The following is an 18,505-nucleotide window of genomic DNA, read 5'->3' on the forward strand; positions in this document are numbered from 1 at the left end:
AAAAAAAAGCTAGTGAGGGAGTACTGACAATAAATTAAATCGATAACATTCCAGCTGTTCAGCTATCGGCTCATCTCTAATTGGAAAAATGTCAGCGGCACGTTTATACAGAGGATTTCGTTTATTTTCTTCGAGTGCCGTGCAGCGCAATGCCGTCGGTGGCAAGAGTCTGGTGGAGGCCGTGGCAGTGACCAAAAATGGACGCACCATTGTGGCCTGGCATCCGGACACACCAGTTCCCTACGAGAACACCCAGCCGCTGCCAAAGTTTAGCGAGATTCAAAGCTCGTCCGTAGTTAAGGAATCGGCACTGAAGACGGCGATGCGGGCTTTTAAGAGCAAACATCCAGAAGTGGCTCGCCAGGAGCTGATGCAGCTGACCCACACAACTAAGCACCGCTGGTTTCCACGCGCCCGCGACAGGAAGGCCAAGAAAACGCCGATGGACCGGCCGTACCTGTAGTTTTCCAACCAGTGCATTGCATAATGTTCAAATAAATTCGTTTTTATTTACTCCATGCGTTGGCGTTTGATAAATACATTGAGCAAATCCGAGATTGGAATGTCCGCGGGAGGCTGGGCTGGTGGAGGAGGTGCAGCATTGTTTCGGTGTTGTGGGAAAGTAGGCATCATTCTCGGGTCACAAGCTAAAAGTGGGGAACGGTAGTCACTTTAGAAACCTTCTCTGTCACCATAAATGTAAACTCACCCTGCGGCGGATCGACAAAGTACTTGCTATTAAGACACTCCTCGGCCGTGGCTCTTGTATTTGGGTTGTAGATAAACAAAATGTTCAGGAGGTTCCTTCCCGATTGCCCAATCATGCGAAACTTCGTCTTAAGATTATTGTAGGGCTGCTGACTTAAGGTAAAATTTTGTACAGCGGGCAAATCGGCAAAGCCTGGCCAAATGGACTCCGATGGAGCTCCCAAGAGATCAATGATCATGTCCAGTTGTGCAATCTCCGAATTGCCAGGAAGGAGAGGTTTTCCGAGCAGCAGCTCACCAAGAATGCAGCCAAAAGCCCACATATCCACCGCCGTGGTGTGTGTTCGGCAGCCCAAGAGAAGCTCCGGTGCCCTGTACCACAAAGTAACCATCTGTGGAGTCATTGGTTTCGGGGGATTGCTAAACATGCGGGCCAGTCCAAAGTCAGCTGGGGAATGGAATAATGAAAATTAGACGTCGGGATTAGATGTCGGGTTTACAGTTTGCTTCTCTTCCTACCAACTTTGATGCAGCCCTTGTCGGTCATTAGAAGATTGGAAACCTTTAGATCCCTATGGATCATAAATCGCGAATGGAGATACTTCAAAGCTTTTAGCACCTGCAAAGTAATGCACTTAACCTCAGATTCGGTGAAGGGCTGCGACATGTTGTCTAGCACGGAGGCTAAGTCCTGCTCGCAGAAGTCCATTACCAAGAAGATGCTGTCTAGGCTTTTGCCCACTACCACCTCACGCAAGCGGACAATATTCTCATGATGGCACTGCTTTAGGATCATGATCTCGCGGAGTCCACTGACAGGCAGGCCATCTTTTTCCTGATCCATGCGGACCTTTTTTAAAGCCACTATTTCATTGCTGCGGGTGTCACGTGCGCGATCTGTACGGGATTACAGGTTACCCAATATTTTAAATGCATGTGGAGCCAAACTTACAGACGATTCCATAGCTGCCCTCACCGACGCGGTTTAGTTTCTCGAATTCGGAGACAGGACGACAACGGCCAAACTAAAAGATTCGCATAAATCAAATGTTCTGCAGAGGATTAGAAGGCAACTAATTTACCAGATTCTGCTCGGGAATCGGCATTGGGGTTCCGGTGTTCAGCGACATGAGGAAGCCCTTTCGGGTAATGGGCGCCTGGGGATCCGGAGCAGGATTGGTGTCCACATCGTTCGACTTTAAGCTGGACATAATTTAGCAAGCAGGCATTTCTTTACGAAATCAACGAAGTCAACAAATGTTTACAATATTTAATTAGAGATGGAAGTACTTGACCGATTGCTGTTCGACCTGTCGATAGCCCGTTAGAACTTTTTTAACCGGTTCGATTTGGCGGTGTTTTACATAACTTTTGAAAACTGTTCTCGAAATCGTCAATTGTCAATTACTTTATTTAGGCCTATATTTCGTAATAGATACTAATTAAACCAAAACAAAAGTGTCTCGAACCGCGGGCACGACTTATGAAAGTGAAATTGCACTAGTTTAAAGAAATTTCAAATGCATGGCTTGGGCATTAAACTTATCATCGCGGGCCATACGCATGTGTGAAAATCTGCGCGCAAAGCTACAACAACGGCGCTTCAATTATCACTCCGAGCTTGGAGTGGATCGCCGATAGCTGGTGGTATATAAGCCGTATACTCGGCTTCGAGCTGCATCATTCGGTTCTGCAGTGACCAACCAAAGCCAAAGCCACAGGGATACCAGCTCTTACTCACACTACTTTTCACCGCTACATCGCTAAATAACTATGCACAAGAACACCATTTGGTACGGAGCTGTGCTCCTGGTCGTTTACTTTACCTTGGTGTTTTGCGAGGAGACGAAGAACGAGGAGGACCCGGCGCAATTGGATAACCAAGTGGAGGAAACATGGGAAAATTTCGGTCGGGATCTAATGGAGTTTGAGGGACGTACTCGCCGCCATCGCCACCACATGTTCTGGTGTAAGTAATATCAGATATTACAAAGTAGAAATCCTATTTTTACATTCAATTTAAAGCAAAGAACTATAATTAATACACAATTTTAGATAGCTACCTTATCCCTTTTATAGCAATTCGTAGAACAAACCGAAACTGCTTCCTAAAAGTTACCTAACAATAATCATCCAGACACTTTTGAGTGCATAGATACTACCGATATTTTCAAAAATCCGAATTTACATAACAATTAGCGAGCGAGTATTACTATTATTCTGATCGTTTGGAATCAACATAATCGCAAATCATGGGCGTTAACCATCCCACTTTCTTTGGAAAGTTTCCCCACAGTTCGAATCCCAGACCAGACGCACCTCATTCAAATTGGACGAACACGAATTGCTCTCAATTAACACTTTTCACTTTCAATCTTGGGCATAGATATTGTTTAATAAATTGTCGTGAAACCTTCTTCAAAAGTAGAAGTAGAAGTCGAGCAGTGAAAGTTTTCAAAATCTGATGCAATGGAAAATTATTTAATCGTGTTGATGTTTGTTGGTTGTCTTCACAGATCGTCACCTGTGGCCCATTGCCATTGCTTACTGGATCAAGGTGAAAGTGGTTATCGTATCCTTCTTTGTGGGCAGTGCCATTTACTTGGGTCTGCGCTATTTCTGGCCCCACGCCAGGTGCAACCAGGAGATCATCCTGGATCATCCGTAAGTAGATCATAACACTGTGCCTCCTACCGGTTAATTATTTATACATTTTTTATTTAGACCTTCGTCTTTCTCCCATCACGATCACATTCCTTACTCTCTGGATCACGATCACTCGGAGCACTATGACGCCCCTTCATCTTTTGACTCCAGCGCCAGCTTCGAGCCCTATTCCGGATACAGCAGCTATGCAGGATCAGACATAGTCTCAGATGTGCATGGCGACTACCATAGCGAATCTCCCTCTCCCTCTGGACCAAGTGGCCCATCTGGTCCCGTGGATATGCGTCGTCGCGGCAAGCGTAGCGCTGCGGATCTCGCCCATTTGATCCAGGATGAGCAGGAGGAGGAGCAGGTTGAGATTGTGGATGAGGAAATTTCAGAGAGCGTGGCTCGCCAAATGCCCGCCGAAGAGCAGTAAGTACAAAACGATTAATATTCACTAGATAAGGTTACATTTTGCTAATATTTGTTTAGGATTGCCGATTTTATGTTCGCCTTTTTGGGCTTGGACTCCAAGGCGTGCCGACGCCGATTCGTCTGTGAAATGGAGTTTAGATCCAAGTTAAATCCCATGACCAGCATGGCCTTCCGCATTGTGGGTCGCGGATTCTTTGAGAAGTACACCAATGCCAGGAACCCTCTGGCCAGAGCCACCAGCTTTGGCGAGTGTGCTGCCGTCAATTCCGAGTGCATTTTCGTGGAGAACGAGAATGCGGAGGAAAGTCAGGAGTCGGAGGCACATCAGGAGGCGGACCAACAGGAAGCTGAGCAGCAACCCGAGGAGCAGCCAACCACCGAGGAATCTGTAACCGTGGATTCCCAGAATGAGATCAACCTACAAGCCGAAAGGCGACATGCCAAACACAAGAATCGCAAACTGAGCTCCATTGCCGAGCACATCCTGATGCACTAGAACAGCCTTGTCTAATTAAACTATTTAATTGTATTTATTTATTTTAGCTATAAGAGTGAATAACGAACACAAATAAACTTGCCTCAATCTATGTATGGAAAGTGAAAAATTATAAAGTTTTTTTTAAATGCAATTCAAATTAAAATTTTTAAGTTACAACAGGGTTAAACAAAATCTCACAAAAAACAAAACCATATGAATACCTACCGCGAATACCTCAAAATGTGACTAAACTGATCATATAATCCGACTATCAGTAGAAACTAAATCTTCTTGGTCTTTTTCTTCTTGATGGCATTTATCTGGTCGGCCATCTGTTCAATCTCGCGCTGGTTTATTGGCTCGTTCTTGCGCACCTGCGCCTTGCTTTTCTGTCGCTGAGCTAGATTGGCGGCGACATCGTTAAGCTTGCTCCACACGAAGCTGAGGAAACTGGTGGCCAGATCCTGCTTAAAGAATGCAATGGCCACCAAGGCGATAAGCACCAGCGCCGAAATCGAATTCTGGTTAAGATCCGCTTCGGCGGCGCGCACCTCCGGCTTGAATTCCAGTTCAACGAACACGGAACCCCTGTCAGCCACAAACGTAGTCGATGGCAGCTTGTAGGTATATGTTTTATCGGAGAGGGTGGACTGCAGTTCTACCACGTAGCTCTTGCCGTCCAAGGGAATGCGAGGGAAGAAGACGGTGATGCCAGGGTTCAGTCTTGCTTTGGGATTCACTGGAGTGCCCACACGCTGCGAGAATACAGGAGAATCCGAGTTTCCTTTGCGGTACATCACAATGCGCAGTGTCTTGTAGTGTTCGTTGAGTGTGGCCGTCACCCTGGCGGTGATGTCCACAATCTTCAGGGGGCTAATAGCGACCAGGTTTATGTCGCGCACATCCTCGCTGGCCACCTTAACCGTGTGCTGGGCAGGAATAGATCGCTCCACGTTTTCCTTGTCGGGTACGACGCGAACGGAATAGCTACAGCCGGGTTGCAGGCCCCGAATGCGGTACTGTCCATTCGCCTCGCTAGTGGCCTCCTCCTGCTGCTGGGGACAACCATCCTCGGCTGTGGCCTGAACATTAACGCCGGCGAAGGGATCACCGTTAAGGGAAGTCACAGAGCCAAAGATCGAGTAAGCGAATCGCTTGCCACTTTAAAAATAGGGAATGCTTTATATGTTGAGGAATGAACCGAAATTGTACTTACACAAGGGTAACAGAAACCGTCTGGCCATCCTTAATGTCAATCATTTTTGAGTTGGGTTCGAATTTGTACTCCTTCATCATGGGTCGCAGGTAATACTGCGATGGCGAAAGGGAGTGAAAGTTAATAGCTCCATTATCGCCGGTGACGAGGTTCTTGCGATAGCTCTCATTACCGCTTAGCGAAAGGAGGACTCCGCCCAATGTTTGACTATCCTCATCCTTCACAACAACAGAAATTTCGCAAAGTTTGTGAGCACTAAACGAAGCTGTCTGGCGGTTGTAGTCGCTGAACACATAGGACTCCTTTTCGGCCGTAAGATCAAAAGCGAGAGACTCCTCAATGGGCCCAAACTTAAATTCTCCGGTGACGGAGGTGAGTACTTCCAGGCTCTGCAACTCTGGCTGATCAGGGAATGACAGTGTGATCTTTGCATCCTTAATGGCAGGAACAACCTTTCCGCGTAGGATCAAACCTCTGGTAGCCACGAAGTTGAAGGCAATATCTACACAATCGCTGCTGCCAACAATTTCGTGATGCTGGGGGGCGAACAGCAGGACATCGCTCACTGGTGTAATACGAAGGACCTGTTCCGGTTTCAAATACGTGTCATAGCGGTAGGCGAACTTGCCATCTACTTTGTGGGACTCAGCAGTGGGTGCGATCACCTCCTGACCCAGCGACTCTGACTCGAGCACAAGTTTTATGGAATCGGCAGTGGGTTCTGTGGACAGAACACGAACGCCAGTCTTGTGGGCCACTGCATTAATGATTAGTGTTTGCAACTGATCTGGTTCTGGAGTGATGAACTTGCTGGGTAGCGATGCATCATACGTGTGGCAGCCCTCTAGCTTGAAATCGTAGCTACCATACTTGCTCACGCAAAATGTATTCACTCCTGACGCAATCTTCATTGATTCTGTAGGTGATTTTGGCTCAGAGGGTCCAGTGACGTGTGTGTATTTCATCTTAAAAGAAAATTTTAGATAATTTAAGATATTCGGTAATGTAGCTGACATACTTACCAGTGCCCGATGGCTAGAGATAATGGACACCTCGTAGCCCTTGTGCACAAATGGTGGCGCATCTTCTTCGGCAGATGCAACGTTCAGGAACACGCGGGTCGATTCATAACAGAGATTTCCCTGGGGAATCGTTAGTTCATAGGGACCGGGAAGCATGTCCTTAAAAACATATTTGCCACCTACGGTTCAAAAGCATTAGTTGGCAAAGCATAGCAAATGGTTATCTTAGATGATACATAGTAGGGCGGGAGACCATCTTTATTAAAACAAAGATACATAATCTACGGTTGTAATCTTATTACTTATCACCGTCGAATCGTAACGTAATGCGTGTCAAAAGTTTTAGGTAAGTTACTATGTGAACTTAATGGTGCTTCTTGATGTAATACCAAAAATAGGTTTAAAAGTAGGATTTATAAAATTTTTCCATTTCTTTGAAATGATTTTAAACTTATTTCTTCTGATAAACCAATTGATTAACTTTAATCTTATATTCGCTAGGGCTAAATAATTCAGTATTTCTTACAGTTAAAATAAATAATGATTACTTACGATGTGCCCTGGCCTTCCACTTGTTCTCCGTGGGCTGACCGGTGGCATCTAAAGCCTGCAGGGTGACCTCGGCGGAAGTGCAGGTGGCGGTAGCATCAGGCAAACACTGCAGTTCGCCACGAATCTTTGCGCGTAGCTGGGAGAAGGTTATGCCGTTGACGGGTGCACCGCGAACCTCCGTCTGCTGCTGAACAGGGAAGAACTGCACTCCAGCGGCCTTGTCAGCATCTGTGGTCAGGACTTCAATGGTATATTTGCCAGTAGGAAGAAAGGCGCACCAGCTTCCGGTCTCCGCGTTTGTGGTGGCTGTCGAGTGGAAGGTGGAGCCGATCTTGGTCAGTCCCACATTGTGTGATTTCGGGGAAACTACTTTTCCGCACACCTCATAAGCAGATGGAAAAATGGTGGGCAGGGAAGCGGTGTCGATCTGAGCCTTGACTTGCAGGGGAGAAAACTGCAGCTGGGAGGACTCCACTTCGATGTTGACAGTGCCTGCTTTTAAGTTCTCCAAAGTATACGAGCCCTGGGCGTCAGTCTCGGCCACCTTCTTTCCATTTACTTTAACAACAGCTGACACTAGGGGTTCCCCTCCGGCGGAGGTCAGAACCCGACCAGAAACTGTGAAACCTGTGATCTGGAATTCGTCCTTGACTTGCAGCGTATCCTTGCCTACTTCTAATTCCAAAAGCTCGGGACTCAAGTGCAGCTTCAACTTGGAGTCTAGGTTGATAGCTTGCAACAGGTACTTTCCAGATGGCACATTCTTGAAAATATACTCTCCCGATTTGTCCAACTGGGAGAAGCAGGAGGATGCGGATTCGTATGCTCCATTAACACTATTAGCCGGCGCTAAGGAGGATGTCTCACATTTTGGCACTAAAGATTGCTGAAAAGAGAAAAGGCCAAACAATTAATAATTGGTTAAGTTAACGGAATAAAAATAAAATTCAATTAAAGTTTTTAAATTGGTTACAAAAGTTAACAAAATGTATACTTTTTAATTTAATATGGGTTATCAAAGGACTTGACTTACTCCTTTTTTCTTGTACAGAGTCACACCCAGATTTCCGGGAAGCTGCGAGCTGGAATAAAAGCGACCAGCCACATCGAATCCAGAGACTACTAAGGAGTTCGCCGGCAGTTCGGTGTTCCCGCTTACCACGACCACCTTGTGCTCCGCCTTGGAGAAGTGCCACCTTGCATGCGAGGCCTTGACTACGTAGTTACCGGGAATAATAGGCGTAAAGGAGAACACTCCGTTCGCATCGGTCTTTGTGCGCCGGACTTCGCCCTGCTCAGATCGAAGTTCCACGTCCACGCCACGGGCTCCGCCGCCGGTGGCGAGAGCCACCTGTCCGGTGATCCCAAAGCCCTTGAACACAAAGTTCACATCGCGACCCTGGCTGCAAACGTCCGTCTTGCCATCGAAGTTCAACTCCACCTGTTCCGGCTCAAAGCTCCAACCCGGTGGAGGAGAAATGCTGAGCAGGTAGTCGCCCTTATCGTAAATGGGCAGGAAGTAATATCCGTTCGAGGGTGAGCAATCCGTCTTGTCCTTCAGGGATCCCTGCTTGGTCAGCCTGCAGAACGAGATGAAATTAGGTTAATCACATACGGGCCAGTTAATTTATTATTCAATTAGCGGTCACCATGCGCCATAATTCTTATCAGGTCATCCCCGATTGGAAATGTTACTTACAGCTTGATCTCCACCCGGGAAAAATCGATCTCGGCGTGGCTCTTGATGAATCCGCCGCACCCGACGACTTCCACATCGTCGGCGTTGGCATTTTGGAAAAGTTTAATTAATAAAATTACGAAAACGCCGGAAAAAAACCTCATTTTGACTACGTGCCCAGAGTGACCAGGGCTGCACCTTACGAATACGTGCGGCAGTGTGGCCGTTCAAGAACACTACTCAACTTGCGATAGTTACCAAAATATACTTTTGAGTATTGAGACTACTGCAACCGTTAAAATAACGGTTTCAACAACCCTTGTATCGTGTAAATTGAATTTAAATATATAATGTATATTAATTAAGAGGAAAAGTGTAAAACGTTTGAAAGTCATTGGAATTTAACTTGGATTTCTGCAATTAAATTACAAATTTACATAGTCCTTATTATGTTTCAATCTAAAGATATGTATTTAAATGATTGAATAAAATATTTTTATTACATTTGTGTTTTTTCAGTTTACTTTATATTCTTATATATTATGGTCCCTTGACAATAACCCGTACTTTAAATCAGTTTGAATTTTTGCTCCTTCAAATTAATTTCAATACATATTTCTTTTTATTTTATCTGCTTGTTTTATCTTTTACTGAATCTCAACTGTGTTATTCGTAAGGTTGGGTCATAAAAGAAGTGCGATTGTGCGATAAAGTGGATATAATTATTATTAAGCGTTCGCCATTTGGCGTCGACATTGAACACACTATGCTGAAACAGATAATGGCTTGTCGTATATTAATAATCGTAACCAATTTCCATCACCCCAATCGAAGATAAAGACTCACACCCGAATATACATACGTATGTATCTATGATTGTACATGGATGAGTGTGCGAATCAATCCGAAGTAAACCAATCTGAGGCCTCAGGCCCCGATATATTGCTGCAAAGGAATTCATTTCAAGCGTCGTTGGTGCTATTGCGGCGCATGTCTAATACATATCATCGACGATCGCGCAACAAACGACTGGCACATAAGGAATCCACAGTACTGAATATATGGTCCGAACTCCCCAGTCTCTGATCCGATTCAAACAAAGCCCAATAGCTGTCGAGCCCTCAGTGGGGGAGATCATGTGTAATGGAATGACTGGGTGTCTGTACTGTAGCAAATTGCCTGGCATTGACTTTGAAAAATCGCCTCGAGATCGTCTTGCTTCTTGGCCGTGCTCGATTAAGTGAGGCCCTGGTTAAGTTTCTGTGCAAGCACGTGATCTCACAATATCATGTACATCTTCATTCCAGCTCAGTGCTAATATATATGTATGTACATATGTTTGCACAGAACGTGAAATCATATACTTACATTAACAGTGCATAAAAACAAAATGTTTCAGAGCTTAGATTGAAACAGTTCTTGCTATACGTTTGATGATAGATAAGCTTTTCAAAATGGATTTGGCTTGAAACCAAAGATGAAAAACAAAAGATTAGAAAGTAAACAAAAATCAATGTGTAGGGAATGTAATGAAAAATCGTTGATTTACTATTTCCGAAAATTTTAAATTCTAAAAGCAAATTTGGTTAGCCCTGCAGAATGTGAAGAATGATTACCACTAATGGGTTAAGAAGTGCACCGGAAGCGTGTGCCATCCGATCCCCGCTGTTTCAGTCCGAGTCTACCTGTGGCTGGCTACCTGTCCGCCGCCGATGATTAGGAACTAATTAGCAGACCAGCGCCGACATTTGCATCTCTACCGATTTCCGACACCCTTGGGCGGATCGGCGATACGGGTCTGATCAGCGTAAGGCAGCCGGTTAGCGGATTAGGCAGACATCTTGTCGCGACGGTGGCTGATGGGATCGGATCAGCATTAGGTTAATGGCTACCCCGCGCTCCGCAATTGGAATCCGTACTTGGGCGCGTCGCTGACAGACCCAAATCGTCGGTCTAAGTAGTAATAAATACGATTTTAATGAAACGCTAAAAGTTCATTTGGCTTATCTATGGGTTTGTCAACGATTCGCCGAGCTTCGAAACTCAATTAGCTGCGCCTCGGGATTCGGCATCGGAATCGAAGATCGGGAATCTGTTCCATGGCAGAGTCATGAAGGGAGCTCAACAAAGCAGCCACACAAAGAAAAAACGCCGGGGAAGCCGCTTACAGTGGTGCCGATTTCAAACCACAACCAAACCACCCCTATTAATCGCAGGGGGAGGTTTTAAGTGCACAAAACACATAAAAAGAATGGAAAGCAGTGGAAAACACTGCGCAAAAAGTCAAACACGCTTTGCTACTTATGATCGCCATATGGGCAAGGAGAATTGGAACCGAGTACAGTCTGTCTTGGCTAACGACGAAGAGATGCTCTTCTATATGGCATCAGATACTAAATTAATTACACACTTTACCACTCAATCTATATTAACATTAAATGTAAATGCAATGTCATTAAACTTTATTTTTAAACGAATAAAGTTGGGCGTTTCAGTTTGATATTGTAATTATAGTTATGTGAATTTTAATCTTTTTCTCGTAAACAGATTTAGCTTTCAAAACTACGTATACCATATGCTTTTAGACGAGACACTAAAGGACATATTTTATCATTTTACTCCGAGCAGTAAGTAGCTACGTATAAGAAATTATAAGATAGTAAAAATAGTATCTACGGTTCCTCTTAGTAAGGAATATAATATAAGAATACAAATTTAATAAATAATTTACCTCGCCTTAGCCAGAGACCACTGTAGCACCAAAACACCACCACCACCCGGGAGAGCCTTGCCAAAAATTAATTACACAAAGTAAACAGCGCAGTCTGCCCGCTCGCTCGTGAGAAATCAAGTTCGGTTCAGTTCAGTTCAAATTCATTCTCATTCGAATCGCCGACGCGAACGGACGTTGAAAGCGAGAAAGAAACCGGTAAAATCTGAGATCCGAAGCAAGCGCGTGCGTGCATGATAGCGAAGAAAAAAGCCATCCGTTTCAGTTAACTCTTACCAAGATCGAATTTCGCCATCGGGCAAATTACTAAAAATACAGAAGTACAACTCCAACTGTCCATGTGTGTGTTGTTTTTTTGGTTTTTGGTTTTTGGTTCTCGCTGTGCCTTTATCGCAAACAAAAACTGATAAAACGAGATAATATCTCGAGAAACTTGTTTTCGCGCTTTTCTTCTGGGAATTGCCGATCGCGGAAGGGAAAAACAAGCAGTAGATAAAACAAGAGTGAAAATATCTGAAAAGCGCACCGTCAGCAGCCCGAGGGGTTTATCTATATAGATGTCGCAGCCTATCGTCTCATGCTGTCTGTGAGGTTGTTCTGTGTGCTCGTATATGTAGTATCTTAAATGCATATGTACATAGAGTGGGTTCATATAAAGTGCGACTAAGCTCGATTGGAAACAGCTGTCGAGTGCCCTTGAGTGGGTGGGCAAGATCGCCATCATCATCGTCGTCGTCGGCATTATCATCAGCATCAGCGTCAGCATCTGGAGGCCCCGGTTGCGCTAAGATCACCAGTGTTCATCAATTATGACTGCCGAGACTCTCAAGCCGTTTATAACGCCAACGAGTGCCAACGATGATGGTTTTCCGGCCAAAGCGACCAGCACGGCGACCGCCCAGCGACGCACCCGCCAGCTGATCCCCCTTGTTTTGGGGTTCATCGGTCTGGGGCTGGTCGTTGCCATTCTCGCACTAACGGTAAGTTTCCCTTAGCAGATACATTTACTTCAGATACACTTACTGCCCAATAATTTATTAATGCCCACTATCTAAACACACCAAATAGTCTATAAACTGCATAAAATGATATAAATTTTATATATTTTCATTAAGATGTTATTAAATGATATATAGAGGGAAACTATGGTGTTGTTTAGCTTTTCGCCCTTATCATTCCTCTTAAAATAACAAACCATGCTTAAAGATGTATAATTAAAATGTTCTTAATTTGAGGAATTTGTCATACAAATGTATTAGTAATTATTAACACTTTTTAAATATGTTAAAGTAATTGTTAGTTAGTAATTATAATTGAATTATTATTATTAGTAATAAATAGTATACCACATTTGAAAATATTTGTATTACATACACATGTATTTTAGTCTCTTCAGTGGACATTTATGTTTTATCATACGAAATTCAATAGATTTGCTCAATAGATTTAATTATTGAATACAATTGAAAAAAGATTATAGTAATCAGCTCCAAATTGAAACGGCCTTTCCACACATGAATGCTTTTGTTTTTGTTGCTGTGTGGCGATCAATGATTCGTCAAAATTCCAAAGGTGTGGGGATATCAGTTATTGGTGAGAGTTTTCCCAGAATGTAGATAGGAATGAGTTGTTATGGGCTATGTTGTTCAATGAAATCTTGAGCGGAAAAGTGGGGAAACCATAATTACTGACAATATAATGGTTGGTTATTTCACACCGATTCTTAAACTTGACAGTAACCGAAATACTTTTGATGATTTTTTCTCAGAATGGCTTGTGTCGGTAAATTAATTTATAATTTCGATAAGATATGTCTCCGAAAGCCATCACAAAGATAGTTATATTCATCTGGAGACCAGATTGTACCAATAAAGTACTAAGAGCATGAAACGGAAAGAGATTCCATTCAGCCATGAACCACTTCAAGACTCTGAGCAGACTCCTATTTTTCGAAAATGTTTATTTCAGTAGCTTGCCAAAATAAATTGCAAATAAATATACATAAATGCAAATTGGACTTTAACAACGTATGTATAGAGACACCCCCGAAATCCCAATCTAAAAATGAATACTTAACCTCTGGCACGCTTCTGCTTATAAAGCTGTTTGTCACAAAGTCTCATCAACAAAGATGCCAAAATTGAAGACGAAATTTGGCAGATGCATAAATTGAAATGAAAACAGACTTTATGATCCGTGAACGTCGCAGATAGGCTAACTATAATTTGGCATGAAACTATATTTAGAGCGGGAAACTCGGCGGTTTCTTGGTTGATCAAGCGATGTCATCACCGACACGTCTTTAGGCCACATCGGTTCCTAATGATCCAGCTAATCCAAATAAAGCGGATGCAGATGCTAGAGAAATGTTTATCGGTACATGTCTGTTTTTCCTTTTGTTTTTTTCTTTAAACCGATTTAAATGCCACAGAGTCCGTTCTGTTATGCATTCGCCGCAGATAAATCTTCTACTGGGTGGGTTGTTGTGTCATGTTTTTCGCTGATAACTTTGGGAATGACTGTGCTCGCTGAAATCCGGATTTGAATTGCAGAAGATTAAGTTTGTGGACTTGAATCGGGCGCTTCCCCCACCCAGGACTCCTCCATGACCCACTCAACTTTGGCTTAAGTGAACGGAAATCCTACAATTGACAATTGACTTGTAAATGATTGGCTTCAGCCACTGACGTACTGACGTGGGCCCTACGTTCGGTTTTCCTCATAAATCTCTGTTAAGTCTTGAAGCACTTTTCGTTGTTTAATTCAATTTCACTGCCCTGTCCACATGCCCCGACATCTCTACAAAGTGACCCTCATCATCTGGGCCCTCTGGGAAAGTGACAAACTGCAGGCGCTACGATCGATCTTCTGATCACCGATAAGCTCCAATGGAAAGTGGTTTACTGGAAACTTAAACATGCGCCGCAAACAAGTTTCTTGGGTCGGCGTAAAGTCCATAATTTATACAAGAATTCAGTACAAGTTGCTGAGTGTACCTACATATGTACATATCTACATGTATGTGTATACTTCCCCGTCTGCGTGCACAGTGGCTTTAGTTGAGCCATTCTTTTTGATTTCGGGTGCCAGTCGAAACTTGAGAATTGTCTGTATATACGGCCTCTGCTCGGCCCGAATGTTAATGATCCATTAAGCAGATTATGTGGCTGAGTGGCGATCTGCGTACCTCGCCGCATTCGTGTTTCCCCACGAAATCTCTCTCGTCTCGCCTCTATCAGTTTGTTCAGTTAGTTTTTATATTTTTCGGGTGTCAAAAGTTCGCGGCACTGGGTGTTATATGATGTGCTGGGCTTTAGCACCAGCTATAGATGTTTAATTGGGGCTGGGGCTACATTAAATTGATTGCCCAATTGCCAATGACCGGATGATTAGAAGCCAGCCTAAATGAGTCTGTAACAATTGATATATCTTGCAGATCTGGCAGACAACGCGCGTATCGCATCTGGACAAGGAGCTGAAGACCCTGAAGCGAGTCGTAGATAATCTCCAGCAGCGTTTGGGCATTAACTATCTGGATGAGTTCGACGAGTTCCAAAAGGAGGTGAGCAATTGCGTAAATCACTCTGAAACATCAATATTTTTACTCTTCGATGGGCAGGGGCTGTAACATTTGCCTCAGGTAAATACAGATCTCTCGAGTTGTTTACAAAGTCGAAAATAATTGTTATTCCTTGAGGCCGATACTTAAGTTTTTAATGAGGGTATATCGAACTGTTGTTATTGAGTATTTGTTGTGGCATTATATTGAAGTTTATTTTTACGGTTGATAGCAAAAACATATAAGGTATCTGTTAGTCGGTAGGCACTGTGCCTCTCTTTTAAAAATAACGCACCAAAAAATGCCCAGACATACTATGTGGTTATTGTGTAGGACATACAAATATATTTATAGAATTATGTGCTAAAATATAATTTCGGAGCGGTTTCATCTGTTTTTTGTTTCATTCCTTTTGTTAGCTGCGTGGCCAAAAACCCATAGGAAATTGCTATAGATTATTTAAAGTATGTATAATGTCTCCTTCCGCAGGGAAACACTCAATTCAAACATGAGGCGCCAGCCGGTCCACGTAATTTATGAGATACAAATCCCCAAGTGACAAAAGGCAAAAACCCCAATAATTCAGAAAAAATACTAGGCTCTATCAGTAGATATAGTCGTTCAAGGCGAGCGATTGCTTTTGGCTCTATGTGACGATTGATCGAATCTCATCAGATGGCCTAATGGGCGGAGATCGTTTCAAGATTTTAAGATTTATTTTTATTTTGATGGCTGGGCATCTGCGGAGCCAATTCTCTTGAGAGTTTCCTCTGTTTTTAAATATACGTACATATGTATATGTATATTATGTTTCCGAGCGAGGCGCCATCAATTAGGATGATGACGAAACAGCCTGAGCTGCGGGCGTGTGTCTAAAAATGAACGTCCCAAATGGATGTGAGATTTGTGCCAGGACTGTGCCAGCTGCAGTCACGTACTTGGCCAAGTGTTCTAACCCAAAATGCTGACCCCTTCTCTTCGTTGCAGTACGAGAATGCCCTCATCGACTATCCCAAAAAGGTTGATGGCCTAACGGATGAGGAGGACGACGACGATGGCCTGGATTCCGTTGCAGACGGGGAGGACGACGAAGATATCTACGGCCCCGTGGATGACTACGAGGACTACACTGATATGTTAAACAAACTCAACAATGCACACACCGGAACCACGCCCACATCTGAGACCACTGCAGAGGGCGAGGGCGAGACGGACAGTGCATCCTCCGCCTCGAATGATGACAATGTGTTCGATGACTTCACCAACTATAATGCCCACAAAAAGAAGCACGAGAGGTAAGCACCGATGGAGTTTTCAGGGACATAAAGTTTCAGCCTCTGATTATCCCCTTTACAGGAAATCTCGCTCGATTGCCGACGTACGTCATGAGGAGCAGAATATTCAAGGAAATCACACAGAGCTTCGGGAAAAGGCATCGAATGAGGCCATTTCCAAAGAGAGGTGAGTACATTTCTCTGGTCATTACCGGTCAGGAAAATACATTAATATCTTATAGGCTTAGGTTAGATTATTAACTGCGTAACTAAACACATGTATATTTTTTTTATTTGAAGCCCTGCACCACTTCACCACCGCCGCAGGATGCATTCCCGCAGTCGCCACCTCCTGGTCCGCAAAGGTGTGTAGTGTAGAAAACCGATACAATTGGCAGAAATCGAATACCAAATCTCTATTTGCACCTCTGTTAATTTGCAGGTGAATCTCTTCTTTCAGCCAGATCCGACGACTCGAGGGCAGCAGCCCACTTCCACCTGAGTAGCAGACGGCGTCACCAAGGGAGTATGGGTAAGGAGATGCTTGCGACTAATGTGCCTCAGGCAACGAATGAACTTACTTCTTGATTTTCTCAGGCTACCATGGAGATATGTATATAGGAAATGATAACGAGAGAAACTCTTATCAAGGACACTTTCAAACGCGCGATGGCGTCTTGACGGTGACCAATACGGGTCTATATTACGTATACGCCCAGATTTGCTACAATAACTCGCACGACCAGAACGGATTTATCGTCTTTCAAGGAGACACTCCGTTCCTGCAGTGCCTGAACACGGTGCCCACCAACATGCCACATAAGGTGCACACCTGCCACACGAGTGGTCTGATTCACCTAGAAAGAAACGAGAGGATCCATCTGAAGGACATTCACAACGATCGAAATGCCGTTCTGCGGGAGGGGAACAATCGAAGCTACTTTGGCATCTTCAAGGTGTAAAATTGAGAGATTATCCCCGGTCAAAAGATGGAATACCAGTTTAAGCTTTAGTCCCCGCGACTGCTCGTGAATGCGGTTTGTCGCCAGCGTGAATCCATTAGTTCGTAGTACCTAGTCTTAGTCACTCATCACCTAATCTCAATCGGAATCACGTATACTGCATGGATAAGTCAGAAAACGGAGGAAAATCATATTTATTTTGTATATACTCGTTCGACTCTAAACAGTGAATAAAAATGTATGTAGCTTTACATGAAATGTCTGTTACCCGCTCAATTGAAAATAATCTTAGCATTTGCAATTTGAATCCCACATGAAGAGGCATTCAAAGGAGATTTTCGCTGCTTTATTTGCGCAATTCCTGCTTACTATGGTCTTTATTAAAAATCGTGAATGGAATTTCGTCAAAGGACAGGGCAATTGCTTTGCAACTGAATAATATCCGGACCGGGAGTTGTGCTGCAGCTCGAGCGTCTGTCCCGGGCAACATCTGCATCATTGTCATGGAAACTACAGGAGAGCTGGGAGTTCGGATTTCCCAGTCTTGTTTTCCACCTATTTCGAGAATTCGGACAATTGGACACGAAGGGAAGGCTAGGGTACAGTCATCAGTCTTGCCGACTTCATGTACAAGAAAATATTGAGGTGGCATTTTCACGATAAGCTTGATTGCTCAAATAATCAATTAGTTATACCTTGTGTTGCCTAGTAAACTTTTCTTGAAAACAATTAATGAAGATATTTGGAACTAGAGGCGTCATCATTAACCAAGAAGACAAGTTGTATGAGTACTTGAGTACATGAGTTTCCTATTCAAGGGGAATCATTTTATCATGTAAGTTTAAGAGGAGTTTAACGCAGAATTAAAATGACAAGATATGGTTCCGCATTGTAGAGCCCACCTCTATGCTGAATATTTATTTTTATTCCCCATTTTTCGCCCTCTTGAAAACATATTTCGAGTGGTTGAGAGGGCCAACTCCGGAAGTAATTGAAGGCGAATGCATGCTGATTGCCGGGCGGGCAGAGTAACAGGTGGCTCGGATTCAGGTCCTGCCGATGGGAGAGCAACAGTTCGTTCCCGGAATTTGTATGTGCTCTTGGCCTGCCCAGAACGTGGGTACATAACCCCCAGCTGCAGCTCCGTCAGATGTTCCGTGTGCCATGCGCACTGGCCAGGAAATCGCAACCAGGCAACCGAACTTGCTGGGGAAATGGCATCCTGGCAGCCGGAAAGCTTT

The 18,505-nt window shown here is 44.0% G+C and overlaps 5 protein-coding genes across 6 annotated transcripts; 3 read left to right on the top strand and 2 right to left on the bottom strand.

Annotated features, from left to right (window-relative positions):
* The first annotated feature begins 62 nt into the window (after positions 1-62).
* LOC6528860 (39S ribosomal protein L42, mitochondrial) lies at positions 63-518 on the top strand. Its single transcript, XM_002089856.4, has one exon. The coding sequence runs from the start codon at positions 89-91 to the stop codon at positions 461-463; it is 375 nt and encodes a 124-aa protein (XP_002089892.1). The 5' UTR covers positions 63-88; the 3' UTR covers positions 464-518.
* On the bottom strand, positions 490-2,001 carry LOC6528861 (cyclin-dependent kinase 10). The gene is made up of 5 exons (XM_002089857.4): positions 1,791-2,001; positions 1,661-1,733; positions 1,228-1,605; positions 710-1,156; positions 490-647 (listed from the first exon to the last, which is right to left on the bottom strand). The coding sequence occupies exons 1-5, from the start codon at positions 1,917-1,919 to the stop codon at positions 511-513; spliced, it is 1,164 nt and encodes a 387-aa protein (XP_002089893.1). The 5' UTR covers positions 1,920-2,001; the 3' UTR covers positions 490-510.
* Positions 2,002-2,087: 86 nt separating this feature from the next.
* Positions 2,088-4,397, top strand: LOC6528862. Its single transcript, XM_002089858.3, has 4 exons — positions 2,088-2,677; positions 3,225-3,372; positions 3,433-3,789; positions 3,850-4,397. Exons 1-4 carry the CDS (start codon positions 2,482-2,484, stop codon positions 4,286-4,288), a joined length of 1,140 nt encoding a protein of 379 aa, XP_002089894.1. The 5' UTR covers positions 2,088-2,481; the 3' UTR covers positions 4,289-4,397.
* Positions 4,304-8,941, bottom strand: LOC6528863 (nodal modulator 3). The gene is made up of 6 exons (XM_002089859.4): positions 8,760-8,941; positions 8,094-8,640; positions 7,061-7,946; positions 6,509-6,687; positions 5,487-6,451; positions 4,304-5,431 (listed from the first exon to the last, which is right to left on the bottom strand). Exons 1-6 carry the CDS (start codon positions 8,900-8,902, stop codon positions 4,552-4,554), a joined length of 3,600 nt encoding a protein of 1,199 aa, XP_002089895.1. The 5' UTR covers positions 8,903-8,941; the 3' UTR covers positions 4,304-4,551.
* Positions 8,942-11,612: 2,671 nt separating this feature from the next.
* Positions 11,613-17,515, top strand: LOC6528864 (protein eiger). 2 transcript variants are annotated; one of them, XM_015198596.3, is made up of 7 exons: positions 11,613-12,449; positions 14,906-15,031; positions 16,016-16,323; positions 16,385-16,489; positions 16,603-16,667; positions 16,763-16,834; positions 16,900-17,515. In XM_015198596.3, exons 1-7 carry the CDS (start codon positions 12,279-12,281, stop codon positions 17,262-17,264), a joined length of 1,212 nt encoding a protein of 403 aa, XP_015054082.1. In that variant the 5' UTR covers positions 11,613-12,278; the 3' UTR covers positions 17,265-17,515. The 2 variants fall into 2 exon arrangements, with proteins under 2 accessions (XP_015054082.1, XP_002089896.1); XM_002089860.4 differs by having other exon boundaries at positions 11,614-12,449; positions 16,745-16,834.
* Positions 17,516-18,505: the final 990 nt, after the last annotated feature.

This window comes from Drosophila yakuba, chromosome 2L, assembly GCF_016746365.2.
Source record: "Drosophila yakuba strain Tai18E2 chromosome 2L, Prin_Dyak_Tai18E2_2.1, whole genome shotgun sequence".
Lineage (NCBI taxonomy): Eukaryota > Metazoa > Arthropoda > Insecta > Diptera > Drosophilidae > Drosophila > Drosophila yakuba.

Excerpts from the sequence above, each read along its gene's own strand:
- LOC6528863 (XM_002089859.4), bottom strand. The coding sequence starts at position 8,902 with ATGAGGTTTTTTTCCGGCGTTTTCGTAATTTTATTAATTAAACTTTTC. Across the intron at positions 8,641-8,759 it reads TCCCGGGTGGAGATCAAGCT|GCTGACCAAGCAGGGATCCC; the intron begins GTAAGTAACATT and ends CTCGTTCTGCAG. Across the intron at positions 5,432-5,486 it reads ACGGTTTCTGTTACCCTTGT|TGGCAAGCGATTCGCTTACT; the intron begins GTAAGTACAATT and ends CTATTTTTAAAG.
- LOC6528860 (XM_002089856.4), top strand. The coding sequence starts at position 89 with ATGTCAGCGGCACGTTTATACAGAGGATTTCGTTTATTTTCTTCGAGT.
- LOC6528861 (XM_002089857.4), bottom strand. The coding sequence starts at position 1,919 with ATGTCCAGCTTAAAGTCGAACGATGTGGACACCAATCCTGCTCCGGAT. Across the intron at positions 1,606-1,660 it reads GGGCAGCTATGGAATCGTCT|ATCGCGCACGTGACACCCGC; the intron begins GTAAGTTTGGCT and ends AATCCCGTACAG. Across the intron at positions 1,157-1,227 it reads CAAGGGCTGCATCAAAGTTG|CTGACTTTGGACTGGCCCGC; the intron begins GTAGGAAGAGAA and ends TCCATTCCCCAG.
- LOC6528864 (XM_002089860.4), top strand. The coding sequence starts at position 12,279 with ATGACTGCCGAGACTCTCAAGCCGTTTATAACGCCAACGAGTGCCAAC. Across the intron at positions 16,668-16,744 it reads CCACCTCCTGGTCCGCAAAG|GTGAATCTCTTCTTTCAGCC; the intron begins GTGTGTAGTGTA and ends GTTAATTTGCAG. Across the intron at positions 16,835-16,899 it reads GCGTCACCAAGGGAGTATGG|GCTACCATGGAGATATGTAT; the intron begins GTAAGGAGATGC and ends TGATTTTCTCAG.
- LOC6528862 (XM_002089858.3), top strand. The coding sequence starts at position 2,482 with ATGCACAAGAACACCATTTGGTACGGAGCTGTGCTCCTGGTCGTTTAC. Across the intron at positions 2,678-3,224 it reads TCGCCACCACATGTTCTGGT|ATCGTCACCTGTGGCCCATT; the intron begins GTAAGTAATATC and ends TTGTCTTCACAG. Across the intron at positions 3,790-3,849 it reads CAAATGCCCGCCGAAGAGCA|GATTGCCGATTTTATGTTCG; the intron begins GTAAGTACAAAA and ends ATATTTGTTTAG.